The 26,498-nt window shown below is 42.0% G+C and overlaps 1 protein-coding gene across 3 annotated transcripts; it reads right to left on the reverse strand.

The window, feature by feature from the left end:
* Positions 1 to 2,853: 2,853 nt before the first annotated feature.
* On the reverse strand, positions 2,854 to 16,326 carry LOC131243470 (uncharacterized). Of its 3 annotated transcripts, none has more exons than XM_058242843.1 (14): positions 16,146 to 16,325; positions 13,829 to 13,994; positions 13,433 to 13,626; positions 13,260 to 13,317; positions 11,938 to 12,062; positions 11,624 to 11,822; positions 10,834 to 11,146; positions 10,655 to 10,721; positions 9,996 to 10,077; positions 9,871 to 9,925; positions 9,673 to 9,763; positions 7,682 to 8,011; positions 6,908 to 7,102; positions 2,854 to 3,897 (listed from the first exon to the last, which is right to left on the reverse strand). In XM_058242843.1, exons 2-14 carry the CDS (start codon positions 13,905 to 13,907, stop codon positions 3,442 to 3,444), a joined length of 2,244 nt encoding a protein of 747 aa, XP_058098826.1. In that variant the 5' UTR covers positions 13,908 to 13,994; positions 16,146 to 16,325; the 3' UTR covers positions 2,854 to 3,441. The 3 variants fall into 3 exon arrangements, with proteins under 3 accessions (XP_058098826.1, XP_058098825.1, XP_058098827.1); XM_058242842.1 differs by having other exon boundaries at positions 11,624 to 11,825; positions 16,146 to 16,324; XM_058242844.1 differs by lacking the exon at positions 6,908 to 7,102 and having other exon boundaries at positions 11,624 to 11,825; positions 16,146 to 16,326.
* Between the last annotated feature and the right edge of the window lie 10,172 nt (positions 16,327 to 26,498).

Below are 26,498 nucleotides of genomic sequence, written 5' to 3' on the forward strand. Positions count from 1 at the left end.
ATGGAGAAAATACATGCATCACGGTGGCTTCACATAGGCCATCCGTTTCAGACGTAATTGGATTGAGAATTTGGATCTTCTTTTGTTTTTTTTTTTTTTTTTTGAGGGGGGGTGGGGGAGTTGTTAGTATACACCCAGTACACACACTCCGCTATTAGCCACCCCCACTGGGACCGATCCCAAGACCTCAAGTGTTGAAACGTAGTATCTCCACTCGGTCTACCAGTTGAGATATGGATGAGGGTGTAATTCGGGCCCTGACTTGTAGAAAAACTTGTTCATTGTAATTAGTATCAAATGTGATTGGACTTGCATCATCCTGTACTGCATTTAATGCAACGTTGACAATGTTAATAATAATGTGAACCAGTTCTAACGTGAATTTAATGTAGTAGTGCTGACAACCTCAGTAATGACGTGGACCAATCAAGGTATAGGAAAACAGAAAAACATGTTTATTACGAGCAAAGGATATGGATTCAAACAGGTGTTGTAGGCAATTTGAGTGCATAAAGAAAGAGTATGATGGTTATTACCGAGGCCCTAATAGATGGTACACGTGGCATTACTGCAGGTAGCCCCTGGAATTTTCCAATCAATTGGTGGTACGAAGAGGAAGGTAGCACGTGGGAAACACATTAATTGATTCAGACCATTGGTTAATAGTTTAGACCACTCTCCACCATGCTAGACGTACATGGATCCAAACTGGTCAATGGTTTAGACTAATCTAGACCACCCATGTAAAGGTACACTAAGGGCGTGTTTGGCCAGACCGATCCCATTGGATTTGGAGGGATGGAATGGAATTTAAGGTAATAATGGTGGTGCAAGTGGATGTCGTCTAAACCCATGGGATGGAAGAATTCCAGGATGATGGAGTGCATGCTTGGGATGGCGGTTGGATTTGGTGTCGACCGTGGATTTGCAGCCGGGCATGTTTGGAGTAGACCTCTGCCGTATCTAACACCCGTGCATTTCATCCGCTATGTGGGCCCCACCATGATGTTTGTGTCTCATCCATGCCGTCCATCTATTTGCTGGATGAGTCGCTGTGATCTTCCTTTGTTTTTGGAGTGTCTAGTCGTTGTAGATTTTTACCATCTTTGTATCGGTTTAGACTCCCATGATAGTTTATCACCGTCTAAGAGTGACACTGACTCGTCCAAGTTAATTCTTGTATGGACATCCAGACCGTCAAGGTTATGGGGCACATTGTTGGAGTGTACAACTATGATAGTGTACAGTGGAAGAGGCATTGCCTTTTTTTTAATGGTGGTGAACGGTCACAGGAACTCAGATGAGGTGTGGGGTATAACAGTGTATATATTTTTTTCTTTTTTCTTTTTTCTTTTTTTCCTATTTATTTCTTAAACTGATGTAGGGAATGGAGAAAACGGTGGGACGGATTCACCGAATCCGATCAAAATCCCACGCAGCGTTTACGAGGGCGGCACCATCGCCCGTACAAACACTGGCCAAACAGCCAGTGGGATGGACGAGTCTAGATAATCGCAGAAAATCGACAAATATCCCATATCTAGCGCCCGGCCAAACACGCCCTAATGGTACATATGGGTCACTGACGATGGACGCTGATTGTTTACTCCCCCTACCAGGACCTAGCTAGAGACGAACGATCCTGGCAGGGGCTCTGTGGGGCCGACCCTGATGTTTGTGTTTAATCCCTGCCATACATTAATTTTGACAGGATCTTAGGACATTAGACCAAAAAAGATGAATCACACCATGGGAAGAGTGAGGATTGAATACCCAAATCCGCTTCCACTGACAAAAAGACCATGAGGCCTGTAAGCATTGGCTAAAAGAATGGCATGAGCACTCCAAACATTGTCCATGTAAATCAATGGGTTAGTCACTAGTTTGTGATCCTATGCTTATAGCACATCCACAGCTTGGAATTTCATTATTTTCGATTAAATATATATTTCAATGGATTTATTACAATTGTTATGTCAAACATCACAATCGTACACTAGTCAAGGATATTAAAGTTCATTTAGTGTAAGTGCATAGCTACTTTTGAATTACAGAGTTCTTAAATCTAAGATGCCAAACCAAGTATTTCGAATCCAGCCCAAAGATACTGTTTGGATTGGCATTAAAATCAAACCATTTTTTTAAAACTTTTATTACACACGCACACACACCCCACACACGCCATAGTGGGATTTCACCACCTATGGATACTCGAACCCTTGACCGGGTGTTGAAACTCCTGAGAGCCTACAACCTGAGCAAGAGTAAGGATCCAAAAATCAAACAATTTGCACATATTTGTTCGGCTATAAATAATGATAATAATAACAATAATCTTTAAAAATGCTCTACCTTTACATTTGGAGGTGTTGAAATTTTGAAACATTTTTTCCTTCCAATTTTACCAATTAAAATGCAATATCTTACCATTTTAATATATAAAGGCAAAGGCAAACATTTTGCGATAATATCTTAAACATCTTTGCAATGTAGACGGAATACTTCCTCTATTTTACCCCACAATCCAAACAAGACCACAGAGTTGGAAGATTGGACCATAGAAAACTACCACCAGACCAGTTGGGAGTTTCTGAAATGACATGGCCCAGATATGTGATCGGTTGGAGTCCAAAATTGAAGTTGATTTTAGCCAGACTAAAAAGTCCCAGCTGTTCATGTTGATCGGACACTGCTAACAAAACCATGTAGAGGAAATTCAGAGAGAGGCACTCCCCCAATTGCATTCAATGGATCCTCAAATCATCCAAAGCTCTTGGGGCCCACCTGTCAATCCCACACAGAATAATAAAGATGCTTTCAATCTGGAAGATTTTTCCAACACCCAACAAGAAGAAGAAGAAACGGATGTAACATTTTCATTTCTCCAAAACTTTCCTTGGCGAAAATCCTACTTCCCACCAAATATCTAAACCTTGTAACAGACCCCATTTCAGACCTCGTCTGACCCAAAAAAAAAAAAAGATATGGTAAATACAAGTGCACCGTAGATACAAATACTTCCACACTCACCCACCATCTCTTGCTTTCAGTGCCATGCTAATGTAGGCCATGCATACCCTAACTCACCTGATATTTCCAAAACCTGCAACTGCAGACCAAACCCCCCCAAATTGCCTTTATTCCAAGCCCCTTTTGATTTCCCACTTCAATCAATCTCTTTCCCTCGGTACCACCATGTGGCCTTTTTCCCATGTCGTAGAGCCCACTATTCAATGGCCCGTGATGATGAACAATGCAGGTGGGGACAGGATTGTGGATTCTTAAGAGAGAAGATAAGAAGGCTAGCCAGCCAACCTGCCTGCTCAAGGCATACATAGGAGGGGGCCCCACCAATCCAGCATTCCCACATTGGCAAGCGTCCCCACCGGAAAGAATAAAACAATTTGCCAATTCCCATCCATTCATCCACCCCCCACTGCTTCACATGTGCTGGGCATTGCAGAGTAGCTGCAGGTGCTGCGGCAGGCCATCTGAGCGGAACCCTGCCACACTGCCGCTGCCGCCACCGCCACCCTCGTCATAACTGCTGGGATGGTGCTGCTGTGGCTGCCTCTTTGATCTGGATGGAGATGACGATGGGAAGGCAAAGGGCTGCTGTGGGGCAGGCGAGTACTTGGTGGCTCCGAGCAGCTCCAGAGAAGATGGTGATGGGGGGATGGCAGCCTGTGTGCAGGGAACAAGGGAAGGAGAGTCGTGTCTCCCATTTTGCCTCTTTGGGGGGAGCGATGAGGGGTAGCCCGGGGGCAGGTATTGAGCCATCTGAGCGACCCACATCTGTTGTTGTTGCTGTTGCTGCTGCTTCACTGAGCCTCCTCCATGGCCCACCTGTGGCCCATAAAATGGATTGCCCATATACTGGGGCAGCTGCAGTTGCACCTGAAAACACCAACCAAACAGCAAACATCATGCATCCATAGATAGCATCGCGAGCAAAAAAGCAACAAAAAGTTGATAATACAAGGGGGACGACTCTTCACACCCACCAAAAGTACATTTCTTCCCCCACACTGGCTCCCCCATTAGCATGTAAGCGGGACCCGTGTGCAATTCGTGCATGCAAATGAAAACAGGCGGGCCCATTGCTCATACCAAACGAGGAACACTAGCTCTAGCTCTCAACAGAAATATGTTGGAGACATGGACGGACAAGATCTGTGCTGCTCATTTGACAGGCCCGACATATAAAAGCCATGCACTATAAGTATTGTTCCTAGCAACAACAAACAAGCACTCACAGACAATACCAATCACACAGACGCATCGACCACACATAGGTCCAGCATGATGTGTGCACGACATCCAATACATCCATCATGTGAACCCTGTTGTCTTCTCCTTGGATGCCAAAATCAGGCCGATCAAAAACTCACACTTGGTGCATTTTAGAATTGCCTGATTTTTGGGTATGCATTCATCTTGGTGGGGCATGTCTTCTGAACGACCCCAGTCAGGCTGGAGGGTTTGGGCATCCCCATCCTAAGTGTCCCCTGTAGTGTGACTCTGTTATATATATATATATACACACACACGGAAACGCTCACCTGCGAACCAGTTCGTACCTGTTACATACGAACTTTTTTGAGAACCCATCATACGTGATGTGGATCCAAAATCTGAACCGTTCATGTGAAGCAGCACCTCGTGAAACCCCCAGGACCAAGTTTTACTTTGATCTAGAACTTTGTTGGGCCATGAAAAATTAAAACAGTTTCCTCCCTTGATTTGCATTTCTCTTTGCTATGGCCCACCAGAATTTTAGATCAGGGTGAAAATTTCTCATGTGAGGTTTCATGGGATTCCGCATCACATGGAGATTAGACACCCATGACACGTGTGCAAAGGTGGCACGTGCGTAGGTGCACAAGGGAGCATGACTCTATATATATATATATATATATATTAGTCTCAAGTCCAACAAGTTCGACCACAAGTTACAGACCACCCGGTGGATAACTTCCAACCTTTAATATACATGCAATTATATGAAATCCACTCGAATCATTGTATGCCACACCAAAATTTAGTCTTGGGGCTGAAAAATCAGGCCCATTAGTAATTCGGGTGGGCACACCAAGGGAAATAGTTTGAAAGTGGGCACCACTCTGTACACTGTTTCCAATCGTGTGGTCCACCAGAATAACGGATGGAGCTGGTTTTCAAGCCCTAGGGCTAACAGTCGGCCATGCGCCTGGTGGTTGGAGCAGATTTAGGAAACAAATCACGGAGGGGCCCACCCCATCTGACTGACCCCTTTGCTCACACCAGAAGCCATTTATGAGGAGACCAGTTCTCACACGCACACACGTTTAGGCTCGGATGATCATAGTCAAGATTGAGCAGAGAAACAACTAGGTCCAATCATCATTTTGAAACATCTATGTGATAGATCCCACTATATTGCTTATGATTCCAATAAGATGTGCATACATTTGTGTGTGTGTGTGTGTTAGAGAGAGAGAAATGATTCAGCCCAAACGTTTTTACCATGATTATGGTGAAAACGCTGTGAGCCCCACCATGACACATTGATGAAATCCACTCCAACAGTCAGGTGCATCACCCTTGTCGTCAGGTGCATCACTCTTGTTTAGCCGTGGGCCCTAAAAACACGTCAATTCATGACTCAGGTGGGCCACACGACAGGAACAACAGAAAAGGTGATGCCTACCAATGATCGCCAATGGGACCCACCATAGTTTTAGAATGGCTTGGTCTCCATGGCATCCCTTTATCTAAGGCAAATGCTTTGAATGAATGGTTGGATTGCACTATAGCACAGCAGGCTCTCCACAAAACCAAGGGTGGGCATCCCTTCTCAACGTTTCCCCTGTAGTTTGGCACACCTAAGCCAAGGATAGGCATGATATTTGGGCCATGAGCCATGGCACAGATGGTCAGAGTGGATGCCATCAATACATCATGGTAGGGCCCATAGAAAATGTTTTCACTGTAGATTTGAGGAAAACATTTCCATTGAATCATTTCCCTATTTGTGTATGTAGGAAAGTCATTGTGCAAGAATCACACCGATCGAATGATCCTAGCCCTTTGAATGGGGCCAATTTATTACAACCATCTGTTTTTTGAGCCATAGAATGCATGGTTAGAATTAGAATCATCAAACATGAGTGCTACCTTGGAATCCTAAGCAATAGAAAGTGGGATTTATCAGATAGATAGTACAAGTTATTGATCTGATTTTTAGGATAATCTGATTGGCGTTATTTTTGCACAATGGCTTCCACCTGGTTGTATGAATGAGTAGACAGTCCAAATCAATGGTTGGTCATCCCATTGTGTCAATTAAAAGCTTTGGGGATGTTACTAACCCTCCCATGAAGGTGGGGAGGATAGCATATGATGCATATACATATGTGAAAAGCTCATCCAACCAGGTGGACAACAAGTTACTGCTCAACCAGTGGATAAGTTTCAAACTGCCATGTGTATACGTGACATCAATCTATCAAGTACATTGGGCTCACTACGAGGATCATCTACTGCAAAAATCAGCCCAATTCACTCATTAGGTGGGCCAGAACATAGTAACTAATGGATAGCCAATAATATAATATGAAATGCAAGTGAAGGAGCAGATCAAACTAATTTCTGTGTAAGGTGATCCTCATGGTGGGCCAGCTAACCTTTTGGATGGGTTGGATGTTGCACACATATGGCAAGATGGAAATTATCTAGTTGTTGGACAGTAGATTAGTTGTCCAACCAGTTGGATGCAAACATATGTGTTTTGACATATGTCCAGATTGCGAGCCATATCTGACATTTTTCCCATAATCATTATGATGTTGTGACATTTTGAACATGGGATTTCAAGGAGACCAACATGATTTACGCAACCCATGAAAACAGAGGAAAGAGAAAAGACCTGTTGTGCTGCTGCTGCTGCGGCCGCTGCTAGCTGTTCGGGATAGGCAGAGGAATAACGAGCATGTGGGAGGGAGAAAGGCATGACCGGATGTTGGACGAGTGGATGCAAGTAAGGAACCTGAAGCTGAGCCGTGGATTCCAGCCCATTGTTACTTGACTCAAGGCCAGCCGACAAGGACAGAAAATCACAACTCTGCCAAGAGACAAAATTCATTAGCACACGAAAGCTGCGTCACTGAGAGGAATTCTCTCAGGTCCTTATGATCAGGACATGAATAGTGCCAGCGCATGCTCAGTGGTTCAGTGATCCAGACCTTTTCAATCAAGATGGGCCCCACACCGTGCAAGGCATTGAGCAAAAATAAAAATAAATCCACTGGATTGAAATATCATAACCCTTTAATTACTCATCCCATCAGATTTAACTGTCTGGATTAATAGACCATGCATCCTGCCTGCACAAAATAGGTGCTTCATGACATTGTTCAAGTCCAATGCATCGGGGGCCCAATAATTCCATTTTGAAAGAATGCTGATTGTCCATTCAAAATATCATTATCGGAGCACATATGATCCAGCTCCAAAACTGACATGATGGTACATATCTACTGACAGGCCCTACAACATCCATGTCAGTGAATTTTGACCTATTTTGTGCTGTGTTAGTGAAAGGTTTAAAAATAAAATGAAAATAAAAAAGAAAAATGCAGTGTACCAGTAGACCCAAAAACATATATGGATTCATCAATTTCTATAACCATGAGAAGATTACCTGCTTCTGCTGGGCATAGACCCCGGACGAGGTTGAAGATTGCTGATCTTGCAGGAACCTGTTATCCTGTCGAATCCCAATTCTTGCTTCGTGTGATGAATTTCTCTCAGCCACCAAAGAGTTTGCACCAGCAGACAGAATGTTATTCAGGCCATTTTTAAGCATGATAACACCAGACCTTGCTCCTTCCTTTGGTTTTGGATGATTGTCCGGAAGAGCGCACCTGCTCTTCTTCTCTGTGCTTTGGTAGGCACAGATGAGCCGGCTTATGTGCATGTGAGTTGCACATCGTTTCCATGACTGACTCTTTTTAACTGTAACTGGAGGAAGCTGCACAGTGAATGCATCACCAACTCAAAACGGATGAAAACAAGTGGCAAATTTCCAGCAAGCTCAACTCGGTTACTTGTGAAAGATTGAGGGGGGCCCATTTGGATGCACCCTCCAAGGGGGCGTTTGAGGCCTAAATGCTGCTTTGATTCAAACAGCAATTGATGTTGTGCATTTGGATGCACTTTGCAACCCTCATCTCATCTCCTACTCGAAAAAATAGCAGGTTTGAAAATCAATCAAATTGATTTTTTGCCGAGTTGGCCAAAATAGCAGGCTTGAAAACCCCCTTTTTGAGAAACCCCTTTTGACAAAGTGCATCCAAATAGGCCCTAAGCTAGAAAGTGTAAAAGAACAAGTATAATTGACACACCATAGTACAGCTGATGGGATGGGTTAAAGTGGCCTAGGGACTGAATGTCTTTTGCAAGATGATTGCTAGAGTACAAAATGTTCTAAATGTGATTTTGGGTCTTTCTTTATGTATGTAGTATAATAGGGGATCAAATCAAATGTTGCATTCTAATGGATGAAATGGTGTCACCCGAGCATTCCCCGCCTGCATCTGTCAGGATTTGTATGAATTTGGGTGAGCCATCAAACAAAGTTGTCATCTAGAGAGATAGAATAATCAAATGGTGATTGAATTTGAGTGATGATTTTCCTAACAAAAGAACAACATAGTTGTTAATCAAATGGTGATTGAATTTGAGTGATGATTTTCCAAACAAAAGAACAACATACTTGTTAAGCACACCCAGAATACCACATCCAAATATCATGTGCACTCTATGGGGCATGGGTACGTGTATGAAATCAACCAACTCATATGATGTTTTGGCTGACCACGGGATGAACGGTCCAGGTGACTTGTACATGTGCAGCATGTCCCAATGGAGTGCGTGCAATATTTGCATGTGACATTAGCATTCTGCTAGGCATAGTAGTTCAGGATAATGAAATGAAATTTCGATGACCCACAAGGTGAGAATGGAGAAGGTTTAAACTCGAGACTGGGCTGTGCAAGTAGAGCAGTGCTTTCACCACAGGACCTGGTGAATTGGTGACCAGTATACTTACTTTTAAGACATCTGCAACTGAGTTTCAGTTCAGAAGACCATTTCTCACTTGGAGACAAAGTATAAGGCCCATGCTTCAAACCGCCACGGTTCAACAGAGGAGTCACAGTCACAATGCAAAAATCATATGCATCTGCACTACATTGTACAAATGTAGAGAGTTGTCTATTTAACCAATAAATCATCATGTGTACAAAATCATCTATTTAATAATAATAATAAACTGTCAAAAGTATAAAATCATCCATTTGATAAAAGAAAATCTACTAACATTTCCTTAGCATATGGATGTTAAGCTATCAAATTATTCATTTTTGGTAATTTACTCAAGATTGTAGTTTGATTGGCCACGCTATTATATCACAGATAAAAATATCCATAAGATGCATGTCAGAACTGAGGCACAAACACCAAAAGCTGGTGTGCAATAATATCTGATGGTGGTCCATAACACAAGCCATTTCTTCCGTCTTCTTTTTTTCTTTCTATTTTCACATTCTTTCCCCCTCGATGAAATAAAACCTGATATAAACACAAACTAGAAGAAAAAGTATTATTGTTTTTTAGGCCAATATGCTTTACCTTTACAGCCAAAACATCATTTCCAGTTATAACAGGTACTGTTGCGCCAGTTGCAGAATCTGGCCAAGCTGCAGCTTGCACTGAAGATGACCTGATAGAAGTAAATTTATACAAGTCACGATTCCAAGATCAATGGAATCTGCCACTAGAAGAAAGTAGTGGAAACTTTAAAAAGAAAAGATGAGACAGGAAATTTACCTTGTTAAGTTACGATGACCATTGGACAACCCATTAAGCATACCATGCCGTAAATCTGGAGAACCAACTAATTAGAATGACAAAGCAGACTGTGCTAGATGAAAATTAGCATGTCATGTAATTACCTTCCATGGACGTAAGACGTTCACTGCTTTCAGTGCTTTCCTTGGTGGCTGGTGCTTCCTGTTTAATTGCAACAGATACGGCCTAAAAAAACAAAACATGTTCACCAATTTTAGATAACAGAAGTTTTTTAACCAAAATGTTCACCAATATTAAATAAAGAAAAATTTTTAACCAAAATTTACATCTGGAAGTTCAATTGAAACTGAATTGCAATAGCCAATTTTTAATTCGAAAAGAAATGACTGAAATGGGTCTGTCACCATCCTAATTCATAAGGACAACATAATCCTTTAAATGCAATTCCATGCATTTCTAGTTGAATGTGGCAAAATGGAAATTCCAATGTGGTACTAATCTCTCGTTATGGATCAAGTGGGGACATCCCCACTTTGTCCATTTCCACTTTGTTGAATTGAATTATTGCAATTCAACCCCACTTGTCCATTTCCACTTTGTTGAATTGAATTATTGCAATTCAACCCCATTTGTCCATTTCCACTTTTTTGAATTGAATTATTGCAAGTCAACCCCACTTTATCCATTTCCAGTTTGTTGAATTGAATTATTGCAATTCAACCAAATTCAGCATCCAAGCATGGATGCTATGCATTTCAACTTGCAAAGAAAAGATGTGTCAAAATCCAACATAAGCCCATACCGGCAATGTCCCATTCTCCTCTGGTTTTCTCAGTGGAAGAGCTTCAGGTTGAATTGTCTGTAATAATCTGCAGTGAAAGAGCATCAAGAAGAAAAAGAGATTAGCAGACTATTGCTCCCTGCTAAGTAACAGTAAAAAACAGTGATGACAAAGAAAAACAGTATAAAGAAACTACCTACCCATTTCCAAGGCATGATTCGGATGAAATTTGCATCGGGATTGACAAGTTCACAGCACCACTCAAATTCGTCTTTTCCTTATATTCATTCTCAGGCAAGGAACCATTCCTTTGGAGATCAGCTTGAGCCGGGCTATTCAACTCCAGATCTAATTTCTGGATCCCTGCAAATACAGGCCCCTCTGGAACAGTGGGTTTAGTCACGGCTTCAGCTTTTACAGTTACTTCAGGCAATTCTTCCTGGCATGAAGAAAGATTGGTAGGAGTTGTGGCGGTAGGGGCATACGGAACTTCCGTGCTCTCCTCTTTAGAAACTGCAGGAATCAGGTAAGTTATTCAGCTAAAAATGCCAGCAAATAAACAAAAAATGAGGTTTTCAATTCAGTGCAGCAGCACTCCTTATCATGAGCCCCCACAAAAACTGGACATGACACAACAGTCCATATGCCAATCAAGCCATTCATTGGGTGACTCTGGCCAGTGTTCATTGTAGAAAAAACTCGTCAATGGGGTGATAGTAACCATCTGATCACTGCCCTACAAATGGATGGAACAAAAGACACTAGCAAACATCAGATGGGGGTCCACCCACATCTGATGAATGGTCCACCCACCAAGATAAATAAGTTCATCCAATATATGCGATTTGCAGATGGGGGTCTATCAATGGTGGGACCAACCTGATGAACAATCTGAATCATGGGTTGTTGCCACATGTCCGAGTTGTATTTATCCAACAAAAAATAGAAAGAATGAACAGAAAGGAATGATGAGTATGAATGCATATGTGCCTTCTGAGGGGGGCAGGGAGTTCTCTGCTGTATCTGGCAAGGGCGAATGTTCTTCTTTGTCTGTCATCCTCTCCACCTTACAGGTAGCCAGTTTGCTGTCAGGGAATATTCCAGCCAAAGCATATAAGGCCTCCGCAACTTCTTCCTCATCTTTCGTAATTGAGATGGGCTGCTTTGAAGGCCTGTCCAAGCTCCCTTGCTTCTTCAGGAACAACCCACAAAAGCCATCAGTCATAAGGGGAGATGAAAAAAAAGGAAAAAAAAAAAAGATTACAGAAAAGAAAACACCCAAATATAATTTCTTATGAACAAACCATGTTATGCTTGGATCTTCTCGTGCCATTAACAAGGGGAGCTTCAGTTCTGTTGGAAGCATGATGAACCTTCTTTGCATCGGGCATAGGTGGAGAGATGGATTCACGGTTGCGCTTGCTCATAGCTGTTAAGAAGAAAACCGAGTTCTCCCATATTAGATATAAGATCAGAGATTCTTGCAGGAACCATCACAGTACCACAATCCTTGTGTTATTTAGAACAGAGAAACTCACAAAATGAATCCTGTAAGGATATTCAGAGAAGAGAATTCAGATTTCTCCAGCATAACACACGTTTGCTAGATCTGGGCCATTCGTTGGGCAGACCCCACTGTGAACATGCCCTGGCTAAAAAATCCTGACTGGTCTACCCATCAGATGGGGACCAAGATGCAGAGTAATGATAGACCCTTAGAATAAATTGACCAACAGACCACACTTAAAATACAATGTGGTCCACCTAATGAGCAGACCAGCTTGGTTTTTTGGCTAAGCATGTTCACTCTAGGAAAACCTCATTAACAGCCCAGATCACTCACATGTGTGAGCCACATGTACAGCAAATTATCCTTTAATTACAAGGTCAATCCCCATGATTGGATAAACTTCTGAAACAATTCAGCATGATATAGTAGTTACTCCTATGCACGTGTACATGCATAGCCATCCACATGAGCCCACATGCCAACATGGCATGCCCGGAGATCATGTCCAAGTCAGAGAACCTGTGGGGCCCACTATCTAGATGACCTGGCCCAAAAATCTGTCCATTGATCTGGTGGGCCACACCATATAGAAACAAGGCAATTAAAGTGAAGCTGGCCAATGGTCCACATTCCAAGCAGATGTGACCCACCAGATCAGTGGAGCTGCCTGATCTTCAGGCCAAACCATCTAAATGGTGGGGACAATCTATTGCATGGCTTGGATGATCCCTCACACGGGCCAGAAGGTTGGCTAAGCATGTTCATAAGCATATGCTTGGTATCAGCGAACCTCGTATTTATATAATTAAAGAAATCTATAGTATCTTCGAGATATCTCTAGTTCACCCAGTAGGAAATCTAAAAGAACCAGATTCATGAGAGAGAGAGAGAGAGAGAGAGAGAGAGAGAGACCAAAGATTCTCAAAAGAAGAACAATAAAAATCAAAGGAACTAAAAATTCTAAGCATCCGAATCATTCAAAGAAGAATCTTATTAAAGAACTCAAAATTCAAAAAGAAAAGAAAAGAAAAGAAAAATGAGGAGAATGGCATCAAAGCCCAAATTCAAGAAGAAAAGAAGGGAATGGGAAATGGGAACATCTTCATTTCCTCATACCTGATCTCAATTTCCGCGGAACAGAAGCAGGATCCACAGTACTGCAATCCTCGAAGGCCTGAAAAATCCACAAAGAGAGAGAGAGAGAGAGAGAGAGAGAGAGAGAGAGAGATTTTAGCCAGGTAAAATAGACTAATCTACTCTGACATCCAATCGCAAGGATGGGAACCCACCTTCCCATTGAGCTTAAATCTCCTATCACCGCTAGTACTCGGCAAGCGGAGCTCCTCTTCACCTTCAGATCCACCACCACCACCCATCTCACTGTCTTCGTTGCTGGAGCTCGCTCTACAGCTCACCCTCAAACCTCTGACCCTCTCTTTCTTTGATCTCTCCGAAAAGTCCAGGTTGTTGCACCCATTCAATGCTGCGGAAAAAAGTAAAGAAAAGGACACAAACAACAGAAAAGGATAAGGACAGTAGATGCATTATCCAAACTCCCAAACAAATGAAAATAAATAGATACAAACAAAAAGATTGGGCTTCTTTCGTTAATTCAACGAGGATGGAGAGGAGTCTGTCTGGTAATTTTTCTTCAGATCGATTACAGCAAAAGGAAATGGGCTTACATCCAGATGCCTTGAGCCGTCGCTGCTTGGCGGGCGAGAACCGACTCCCTCCACGCTTCAATTCACGAGCTTTGTCCATTTCAGTGATACTGACATCGACCGAAAATGGCTTCCACGGCCGAAACTGATCGAACCCAAGTCAGTATAGCTCCGGAATTTCGAAGTCCTTCAAAAATCAAAAGGACCCAAATAATCAGATAGACAGAAAAATATCTTTCTTTTTTCTTTTGTTTTTATTTCCTATCTTCTTGTTTTCCAATGCTGAAATCTACGGAACGTATATCAAATTCCCTCCAAAATCAAAAGGACCCAAATAATCAGAGATGGACAGAAAAAGATCACTATGTCTTTTTTTTTTATCTTTGGCACTGTGATGCTTGTTTTCTATCTAAAGACTCAAAAAGCAGGGGAAATCAGAAGAAAGGAGAGAGAGAGAGAGAGAGAGAGAGAGAGAGAGAGGGCGAGATGGGCGGATAGAGTTAAATGAGAAGAATCGTAAGAAGGGTATTTTTGGGAGTTTCCGCCGAAAAAACAGCAGAAAAGAAAAAAACGGAGAAAAGGGCTGTTTTTGGGTTTCCCAAAGAAAGAAAAGAAAAATCCATTAAAAACCATTTTCCTCTCTCTCTCTCTCTCTCTCTCTATCTCAGTCCAAAGACTTCAAAGGATTGTTTATTCGTTTGGGGACCGAAAAGAGAGCAGAAAAGAGCAAAAGAAGAAGCCAACGAGAAGGGGTGACAAAAGGAAAAGGCGAATTCGTCGGTATTTTCAGAAGAATCAGGTTCTTCACGAACTAAAAGCAGGCATAGAGATAGACAGAGAGAGAGAGAGAGAGAGAGAGAGAGAGAGAGAGATTGCAGCAGCCAAAAGCCTCACGAGAAGAACATGAAAAAGCTCAAACCCGTGAAAAAAATAATCCATGGAAAATCAACCAGATCTCTCTGAATTAAAAAAGAAAAAAGAAAACCATTAAATCCTCGAATCTCCAAAACCAAAAACCACATCCCATCTTCCTTCATATCTTCAAATCTCTACCAAATTCCATTGAAAGCAATATCAAACATCAAAAAGAAAAATCACCATCTCCTCCCCTGTCTTAGAGCTTCAACTATCCATCAGCCAAACACGAAAAAAAACAAGAACGCATTTCAAAATCAGTAGAATAAAACAGAAAAATCAACACTCAGATGAAGAATAAAATAAAAACTCTCGCGAATCCTCTATATCAACAACCTCAAATCTACAAAAATATAAGGAAAAAAAAAAAAAATCTTCAAATCTTAAAAACTTATCTTGAAAATCCCAAAAAATCGCTCATCTGCAACCTTTCTTGAATCAAAGCACCCCACGAGATTACGAAAAATAACTCAATTTGCAAATTCGTCTTGAAAACAAATAAATCAAACAGTAAATCCAACGCCCAGATGAAAAGGAGAAACTCCCAAACACCATTCAAAAGCTCTGTCTCTGTAACCTTTCCCAAGCAGCTGCGCCACAGAAATCCAGAAAAAGGAGAATCAAAGAGAAAACCAAGATATCAAATCCAAAAACCAACCTCGAAAACAACGGAATCAAAGAGAAACCAACACCCAGAAAGGAAAAAACAAAAAACAAAAAATCCCTTGAATCATTCAAAGATACTGATGAAACAAAGAAGAAAATGTCTTCGAATCCAAAAACCAATCTCAAAAACACTAACATAAACCCAAGAAAAAACTCCCAGATGAAAATCATCCTTTTCAATACTTCAGGGGAAAAAAAAAAAGCTCATCACCATTACCTTTGCTGAATTGAAAAACAGTAACACCAAAAATCTACGAAAGGAGAAGAAAAAAAGACCACGAATCCCAAAAATCACCTTGAAAACAAGAAATTTTTACCAAAAAAAAAAACCAACATCCAAATGAAGAAAAAACCCGCGAATCCTTGAAAACGCCACCTCTGTTAGCTCTCATGAAAAAGAGAGCCAAAAAAGCAAAATCTACACAAAGGAGAAACGAACGACCTCAAATCCCAAAACCCACCTCGAAAATCATAAAATATTACCAAAAAAAAATACCAACACCCAAATGAGAGAGAGAGCCACAAATCCTTCAAAAACACCACCTCTGTAAACTCTCTTGAAATAAAACTCCTAAAAATCTACAGAAATAAGACCTGAAATTCCAAAACGAACCTGAAAAATCACAATACAGAAAACCCAACACCAAAATGAGAAAAAAGACACCCAAATTCTTGAAAAACACCACCACCTCTGCAGACTCTCTTGAAACAGAGCAACCCGAAAAAGGACTTGCAAGAAAAAAGAGAAGAAAGAGACCTTAAATTCCAAAACCAATCAAGAAGACAGACATTCCGATTGAATTCGAAGCTCTTCCGATCCCACCCTTCGATCCAATCACTCCAAAAGACGGAAAAATCGAAGCTTCGGTCCTGCAAAATCGCCTTTAAAAGCATTACAAAATTGGCCTCCCTCTCTCTCCTCCCTGCTTTCTTCTCTCCTTCGCCGCTTTTATATCCGCACGAAAAGCCCCACTCTCACTTCATCGCAGAACCAACGGTCCAGATGCACTGATTCTTATTATATCAACCGTTCGATCCGCTAACGTCCCCTCTGTCTGCCACGTCGGACAACCCGCTTTGTTCGGTTGCTGAAGCTGCCAGCGTGGATTCCATTCCACGTAAGCTTCCCCTCTCTCTCTCTCTCTCTCTCTCTCTCTCTCTCTCTCCATGACTCTATTTAAAGATGATTCCCGGGCCGAGTATAAGTGTCGAATACTCGGGCCTTGAGTTGGTAGTGCATGGTCCACGTGGCAGTGTGGGACCCATTTAACTGGTGGGTGATCAAGAACGTTGATTTGATGGGGCCCACAGTATCTGGAACAAGCCCAAAATTGCTACATGGCCTTCTTTTAAGTTCAGTGGGACAGCTGCTGTATATTTATTTACCGTCTATTTCCAAGCCAGTCGATCCAACGGTTAGGATTTCCCCCGTTAGGGAGGATGGTGGGGCATGATACATCCAATGTGGGGCCATCAGATCAACAGCAACCATGTCCCACTCTTTGAAACCAGAGGATCATATTGCTGAGATTAACGGTGTAGATCTTCTGATTTTTCATAGGCCATTGGATGATCGCCTTTAAAAGATGTCCCTAGTCTCTATGCGCTGTAGGCGGTTGGCGGACCTGCCGACTTTCATAAGCGAGTAACCGAACTTGATCAACGGTTGCAAGCCTGAGGCAAGATGAAGGGCGGAGATTTGTACACGTGGTGCGTGCACCGCCCGTTATCGGACAGCGGATCGTCTGGCCTCGCTTTTACGTTATCCCCTGCAAAGCAGTGTCATTCCTCCACATCCCCTTTTCTGTTTCTTTCCTCATTTGAAGGACGGTAACTGACGGAGTACGGATTTAATTGGTCCCTCAGGGGCAACCATGAGATGCCGATTGCGTGTGAGTTACTCAGTATGCTATAGGATATTCTGTGGGGCCCACTGCGATGTATGTATCTTATCCACACCGTTCATCCATTTTATCAACTCATTTTAAAGGATGAGACTAGAATCGAAGCATACCCAAAGCTCAAGTGGACCATACCATAGTAAACGGTGGGCGATAATGATATCTACGGTTGAAGCCTTTGTAGGCCCACAGGCTTACAGTAACGTCTATTTGTATTCCCACTCATTCATAAGGTCACGCGGATAGGGTTCAAAGGCAAACACGAATATCAACTCGATATAAAGTTTACGTGTATACGAGGAGTTTTCATATAATGTGGTGCAGGCTTTGAATATGCTTCAAATTTGGGTTCATGCCTTAAAAATCAGTGGGCACTACAAAGTTTACTCAATACATACTGCGTGGGATGCAGATTACATGCTAAGAAATAACTTGAATGTGCTTTGTGGGCCCCACAATAATGTATGCATTTTATCCATGCTATTTATTTCATGGCATGAGCCAAAAAATGAGATAGATCCAAATCCCATGGGACCACACCATAAGAAATAGTTGTGATTGAATGTGATGCCCAAAAATGCAGGGATTGAATAGACCTTGATCTCCCGATATTCTAGGTATAACATTTTACTCTTTGGAACCATGATTTACTTATATGGTTACCAATCATATCATAAATATGCACAATAGGTATATCATCATTATCGCAAGTACACAAAAACAAAAGTCTCAAAAATGCATCCATACATTCAAATAAGTCATAGAGCCCACCCAGTTAGAGACTCAATATACAAGTCCAAAATTGTAATGTAATGTGTATCTCTATCTTCAAAAGGAACAAAAGAAAACCCCATTTATCTGAAGGCGTCAAGCTACAACTGGTTGTCCGCGTATTGAAAATACGAGAACTCCTCGGTGGAGTCCACATACTCCTCAACAGGTGTATCCTCCTCTAGGGCACCTGTATCGACGAAATCGTCTGCTTAGTATTTTAAAATACTGTCCCAAGTGAGAGTGAGTGGTCAACTCAATGCTCCTAGTTACCAAAGTTTCACATGTTATCAAATAGATATAGGCATAGGAGATGATAGCATTTCAAAACAAACAAACCATATCTCTAATTCCTTAAATGCATGAATGACATGAAATGCAAATGCATGACTCGAGATAAACAATACTAATATCGAACCACATCAACACTATCGCTAGCGAGGACGTTAACATATGCGCAATGGTTAGCCAGCGGCACAACCCGATAAATATTATAGAATGCATGATTTAGCATATATTTATTAATATTCAGGTCAAACCACCAATTGGCGAAGCAAAAATACCGCCCATCAAATCACAAGTCTCTATCCGGATTATGTGGTTCGTTGCGGCACTAAGCGGCTTCTCGCCAGTATCCCTTGATCTACTTTGGGTTTCATTACCCCTAAGTCCATTTAACTTAATTGGATTCGTAGTATGGTTAATCACCCTGGGACAATCACAACTAGGGCAAAGGTCATCACTTGACCCAACTGTGAAGAAGGCACACCACCCATATCATCATCATGACATGGTCATGACATTCATCGGTGCTCTACAATCACTACAGGGAGGTTCATTACCTAATGTTTTACCAATATGGGGGGCTCGTCACCCAATGTCTTGTTCATTTGATAGGCCCATCGTCCCGGCGTATGCCAACAAATCGGATACGGTGTCCCATGCCACCATGTCCGCCTCTCGAATCTAGTCAGATCATATCGTGCTAATGGTTATAAATGAAGCCCATTTACTATTAACAATGTATCTCGAATTCCATATTGTGTCATACAATCATACATCATATAGGTGATCGAGCTACGCAAAGGATTGATCTGATTGTCCAAGAAGTACCCTAGACAAACCGGCATTAGGTGCAAGCATTCCATGTAGTCTGACTACTGTCGATTGCCTGAGTTTTGCCTCGGTTAGCCACATGAGTCTGAGATGGCCCATTTTGGCACACATCCCTTGTTTCAAGGTTTAGCAAGGCTCGATCTCCATTTACCATAGCCTAATTTATGTAATGTAACTAATCGGGGGTACGTTATCATACAGACATTAACAGGGATTTCAGATGTAGTGTGAATGAAACGATACAAGTCAAGGCAATCTTAATAACATATCATAAGTAATCATAGCCAAGTCTACAAAAGATTTCATAAACCATGCCCAAAATTATAAACACATCAAATGTCATTTGAAATCCTTGATTAACATTAAGAATAAAAATCAAATAATGATAAGATACAACCGTAAAAATGATTATGAATTTGGTCACACATATTAGTTACCAATACTAATCATACAAAATTCTTTAGGGTAAAGCATGTAGGCCATGTTATAAGTAAGGATTTCTACTAAATTCAAGAGAATCATAGTCTATCACCCTTAAAGGTTGATAAATGGAAACCTAGGGGATACTCCACAACTTGTGTGCTTCGCTTGACTTAAATCGCTTCTAGGATTAGGGTTTAGAGAAGGACCATAGAAACCTAAACAATTACACAAGCCTTTTGTAAGGTTTGAAAAAAAAAATAACCCTAAGGGGTTCTTTAGCACCATGGATTTGGGGGGTTTTGAGGGGATTTCTAATCCCCTAGTTGTTTACTAGCATAAAGTAACTAGGGGTTTCAAATCCCCTCAAAGAGGGGGTTTGAATTCAACGGTGAGAGCTTGGATTACACCTAAAATCCTTTCAATAGTTGCATATGTAACATGTGTGTCACCATACTATTATTCTATTGGGCACATGGCCCACTAATGATATCCAAAAACAATTAGATTATCAATCACATCACTATAATTACTTTAATATGATGATCAGCACTGTCCAAACATTGTCCATGTAAATCAACGGCTAAAAACTCACTGGTTAGTCACTCGGGCATGATCTTATGCTCGTGGCCCATCCGAGACTTGGAATTTCATCATTTTCGGGTAAAGCATATATTTTAATGGGCTTATTACAATCATTGTGTCAAACATTACATACATCACTAAATTAGAGATATTAAAGTTGAATTAGTAATTAAATTCAAACCCCTGTAAATATACGATACATAGCTAATTTTGGATTAAAGTTTATTCCCAATCCAGGGTGCCAAACACAATGGGAGAATTTCAAATCCAAGGGGTTTCAAATCCAGGCGGTTCCAAATCCATGCTCCCAAATAGGCCCTAAAGATCTATATTGGGTATTGTGGCTCAAAGTTTACCTTCAATCGCTGATGACGAAGATCTGACGAAGGATCCGGTTGTGACTAGATCGTCGATCGAAGGGGAGAAAGGCAAACCCTTACAATCGGTCTCTCTCACTCTCTTTCTCTTCTTCTTTCTCCTCTTTCTCTCTCTCAACTACAAGGCTAGTGCACAAATTCTTATGAAGAGAGGGGGTGTGAAAGGAAATGGTATTTGTAGTGTCAGAATGTGCACAAATTCCCCTAATGACCCTTCATTCATTATGTTAATCCTAAGGGAGGTTGTTTCCACCTAGTGGGATCCATTGGGAGGTGTACGGGTCAATCTAGGCCATAGGATAAGTGTCACACTAGGATTTCAATATTTGAACACAACCATTTGATGATTGGACATGACGATCAATGGATAAGGTCCTAATCCAATTCAACGGTCACCGCTGCTCAATCAGGGTCGCGACTATATGAATATGTGTTGAAAAATTTCCTAAGTCGGTGTCTTAAGTTTGATCATGATCCAACAGTTCGAAAGTCACAACTTCGGCAAGGAGCGTAGGTAATTACTTACTCTTACCCAGGTGGTAGACTCCCAGGAGTTTCAACACCGGGTCAAGGGTTCGAGTACCCACCAGTGGTGAAATCCCACGGCGTGCATGTGTGAGCGTGTATGTGTGCGGTGTGTGTGTGTGTGTGTGCGTGTGTAAAAAAAAAAAGTTCGGGTTATCAACTAAGGCACTCACACATCCCATGCGCTCGGTTTGTGGGCTAAACTTGAGCGATCTAAAGTGTCATCTTAGATCAACGTCCACGATGGATATCAAGGCCCACAAGATATACGTTAATCTATGGTTTCAAGTTTAGCAAACCTATATCGCGTAGTTTAAATCTAATTTGGTTAATTGGGGCATTTATGGAATAAGCTAACTCTCGAGACTTCTCGTGGGTGTTAACTAGTGTTGGACTTGCCTAGGTTCACGACAATACTCATCACGATTAGTAAAAAGAGGTATTCGACTCTAATTTTCCTAAATCTAGCGGGCACTTAGTTGGACTAGTATATTCCTTTGACAGTTCCGCTCATGTAAATACTGGGGTTCCTGTATGAAATTTTACATAACATTATATTAAATGCCCACCATTAAAAACTTCTTGGGAGCATAAGTTTTGGATAAAGCTAGTATCTATGCTTTCTCTTCATTGATATGTGTTTGGCTTAATCAACAAGTTGGTTGGAAAATAAACATTATAGTAGGTTCTATGAAGCAGGGGCATGACAAAAAAATAAAAAAAATAAAAAAAAAAATCAATTTTTTGTGCTCTTGCTATGATTAAACTTCTTGTGGCCCCCAAGAAGCTTTAATGGTGGGCATTCAATCACACTATTTTCCTCGGGTGTGGCCCCCTTGAAATTTGGATCTACCTCTCTTTTTGGCTCATGTGCTAATGGATGAACGACATGGATAAAATAAAGGCCTCATTAGGCACCCTGGATTTGGAATATCTAAATTGAAAATCTCCTAGCTTTGAAATACCTTGGATTCATAATTCCTCGGCTGGGTCTAACACCCTTGATTCAAAATCCTCCATAACCCAAAAATAACTATGCCACATAAATTATATAGTATATTTATAGAGCTTTGAATTTAATTACTAACTCAACTTTAATATCCCTAATCAATGTAAATATGTGATGTTTGACATCATAATTATAATAAGTTTATTTAAATATATACTTTGGTTTTTTTTTAAAAAAAAAAGCTGAAATTTCAAGCATCAAATGGGCTATAAGCATAGGATCACAATCAAACAACTAACCAACATTTTTAACCATTGATTTACATGGCCAATATTTGGATTGCTTGGATCATTCTATTGATGTAATTTTAGTGATGCAATTGATAATCTAATTGTTTTGGAATATCATCAATGGGTCACATGTACAATAAATTAGTAGCCTAGTGACACATATGTTGCACATGCGACTCTCTTACCTTTAAAAATGAGAAAACATATAAGATGATTAGTAATCCAAGTAAAAGAGAGGGATTACAAAACTCACCAAAAGTGAGGATTTGAAATCCCCTAGGTTTAGAATACCCTCTAAACTACCTTGCCAAACAACCGATAGATTTGGGATACTCTCAAATCCCCTGAAATTGTGGTGCCAAATGACCTCAAAGATCCAAATGGATAGATGGTGTAAGTAAAACTATAATGCCCTGAAAATTGGGGGTCGTGCATACGCTCAGCTCCCAAGTTCCTGGGTGTCACTTATAACAAATTTTACTAATTTGCGTTTAATCAGGCTTAAATTACGCAGTGTGAAATTCCTTGGAACATGAAGTACAATCACAACTAATCTACTGAAATGGAAGAGGTCAACATATATAGGTCCAAAAGAATATAAAAGGGTCGCACAAGGCGTTGCCCGACAGAATTACAAAAATATGTCCAAAAAGAATGATAAGTTGATTTCACCACTCAGCGATCCACAATAGGCTGCTAATCTATGGCGAACCGCCCATCAGCTGGAAGCAAGACAGCTCGTCCTCCTCGTCAATGTCATCACCGCTCGGCTCCTCGAACTCATCGCTACCTGCAGCTACTAAAGAGTCTGGTTGGTGTTTTAAAACACCGTCCCAGAGTGGGAGTGAGTGATCAACTCAGTAGGTGCTATTAGTCTTAAGTCGTAACAAGCATCAACTATATTATGAATTTAATGAAAGACAATCATTCAGAAACACATAAGCCCTCGCCACAACACTCCCTCGAGCGACTCCGTCTAACCATCGCATATGACCAACACTCTCTCAGAGCGACCTCGACTGCCGAGTCGCCAACCTAGCTAGTGCAATGCGATGATAATGTTAGCCAAGTTCTTAGTTAATTCCATTCATCTAGTAGGTTAGGAAAACTAATACACCCCACGTATCAATGCCTTTAACTAGTTGTGATGCCAAGGCCCCTCAATGCGCGAGGCTAGGGCACCACGATCCTTGATCCCGTCGGATTCTCCATCCCCGACTTCAGGCACATGGGGAGTGCTGAGAACTGGGATCGCTCACGGTCACTACGGGGAGGTTCGTCACCCCAGCGTAGGCCGATAGCTCGGATACAGTGCCTCATTCCACCATGCCCGCCTCACGAGGCAGTGAACCAGTTTTCAATTTGATTATCAATAGGTTACAACGGTTGTAGGGTGTTCCAGGTTCCATACATATGTGAGCATACAGGGTTAACGAACAAGGTTGGTCAGCTAGTAGGCTACACCGTATGAGTTCAGACAAATACGTGATGGACGACATGGGGTAGGAGCGACCCATGTAGTCTAACTACTGTCGTCCACACGCACTCGCCCAAATCCATAGGTTTGGCCTCAAGACGGTCCTATCAAAGGAGCCGCCTTTGTTCTCCTCATATTCCTAACCAACCCAAGGGTTTGGGTGGTGATCCATAACATGCCAACTAATAGGGTTATCAACTAGCATAATCATTATCATGTTCACATACATCTCAACATATGATTTCAATACTCCTAACAAGCAAGCTACAATATCATGAACAAGGTGCATGTAAGTGGTGTGGATTAAGGAGGAAGTTAAGCACTTCCTACATCTCACAGGATCAAATACATAAGAGTAATGAATCATACATACTAGGAAGCAACACATATGAGAGGAATCAAACAAACATGAGCATGTAATCATCTATATACCAAATCATGTGAGAGGCAAGATCAACATTAAATGAGAACTAAACATGCAAATCCACACAATTTCAACAACATACCATTCCTAGGTTTCCTCTAGATTCTTCAATACAACATCCTAAACAAACAAAATCATTAAACTCCTACTATAATTGGTGTTAGGCCACCTAAGGATAATAGTCTGCACCTTCGGATCGTTGGAGGCTTGAAAAATGACTTAGGAAGGTTAAGACCCGTGTCCTAATCCGTACTGTTCCGTTAGCTTCCGCGGTCCTTCCGGTCAAATTCCGGCAACCTTCGCACCGTATTCGGTATTTGCGCACGATCCTAAGCCAGGTCCCGCGCACCGACGTCGGCTTAGTCTGAAAGTTATATCAGAGCGACCGCGTCGTCGCCGCGGTTCCAACGCCGTGACTTGCGCATTGAACCGATACCCAGGCAAGAAGATGCCGATCTGCGTTTATTCAGAAGAAACACCGCGCGTTGCGGATTTCGAGAGAATCTCTACTATTAGTCCCATCAATCAACCATCAAAGCACCCCATACCTCAAGTACATCAACCCATCACCACCTTTTACAAAAGTCCACCATTCTTTCCACCTCACCACTCCTCTTTTCCAAATTTCAACAACAACCATACCTCTTTTTACCATTTTCAACCCAAACCATCCCCCATCACTCCATCACCCATCTCCTTCTCTCTCTCTCTCTCCCTTACAAGTCTCTCTCTCATTCAAACTCTCCCATAGCAAGTCCCATACGTATGGTCTTCCCATGGTGAGAGAATTTTATTTGTGAGGTCCACCTTTCCCACCCCTTCATCTCTCATCTCAACCATCCATTTCTCATCTTCCACCATCAAAGGGTAGCCCAAGGAGCCAAGGAAGCCAAGGGAGCAAGAAGATCAAGCGGTGGGTGTTTGGATAGGATAGATTTTGATGCTTTTAAGTTGGGCCAAGTGAGGCCAACCGATCAATGGTTTGGATCTCACTTTGGACCCTAAGATGTGGCCGATGGCCCACTTGGATCATCATGATCATTCCATGATGGGGCCATTCTCCATGGACCCCATCATGATGTTTATTTTCTGGTATGTTTAGGGTCATCTAGACCGTTTAATTTGGTGGAGAAGGGATCTCCACCGTTGGATTTAATTTTAATGGGCCACATAAAATGAGACCCACTTGATGTATGATTTAGTGCAAGGGAGGGCCCATAGTGCCGGGGTCCCTCCATCACACGGTCTCACTCTCTATCTCTCGCTCCTTTGTTTTATTTTATTTTATTTTATGATGTTAATGAGATTGTGTGGCCCACTTGAATGGACCCCACCATGTAGTAAGCATTTTATTTGAGTGGGGCCCACCTTATGAGTATAGTACCCACGCCATTCATCAGTGGTGGCCCACCTGAATAGGCCCACCTCAAATTTCAAGACCGTCCAGCGTCCCTGGACGCTGGACGTTTAAATGGGAAAAAAACACAAATATCATCTTTGTCCCAAGCCTTGGGGTGGTGCACTTGTGTAGACCCCACCTTGATGCATGTATTAAATCCATACCATCCATTCCCTTCCCAAGCTCTTTTTAGCCGTTGACCTGGAAGATGGGATCCATCAGACCTTCAGGCGGGCCATACCGTGGCAAATGGAGGTTTGCACCATTGAAACCTTTCCTAATCCTTTTATATGCTGAAACAGGCCCAATATTGGGCTTGTTTTGACTGTCGCGAGGCATGGGGAGTCTTTGGACGGAGCAGATCTGCAAGAGGTGGACCCCACCTGCAAAATCTGTAAAAAAAAAAAACGAAATCAAAAAAAAAAAAAAAAACAAAACAACAGCCGCAGCTGCTGCTGCTGTGTCAGTAGCGCAGCAGCGCTGCCTGCGCATTGCAGCGGGCGGACGGCCTGGCCGCCGTACAGCCTCCCACGGCTGTAGCCGTGGGCCCCACCTTGATGTTGCATGTCATCCAACCCGTTCATGAGGTGGGTCCCTCCCCTAAGAGGGCCCACTCAAAATATCAGCTCAATCCGAAACTTAGGTGGCCCACACGAAGGGAAATAGTGAGGTTGAGCGTCTACCATTGAAACTACTGCTCTGGGCCACAGAAGTTTTGGATCCGGCCGAAATTTGTTCTCCCAATTCTTTTGGGCCCGCGGGTCAATATCAATGGGTTGGATGAAATATAAACGTTATGGTGGGCCCCACATGGAGCCCACAGCGATGTATGTGTTTTACCTCCACCGTCCGCCTGGACGGTGGAGCCCACTGTGT

Source organism: Magnolia sinica, chromosome 4 (assembly GCF_029962835.1).
Source record: "Magnolia sinica isolate HGM2019 chromosome 4, MsV1, whole genome shotgun sequence".
Taxonomy (NCBI): Eukaryota; Viridiplantae; Streptophyta; class Magnoliopsida; order Magnoliales; family Magnoliaceae; genus Magnolia; species Magnolia sinica.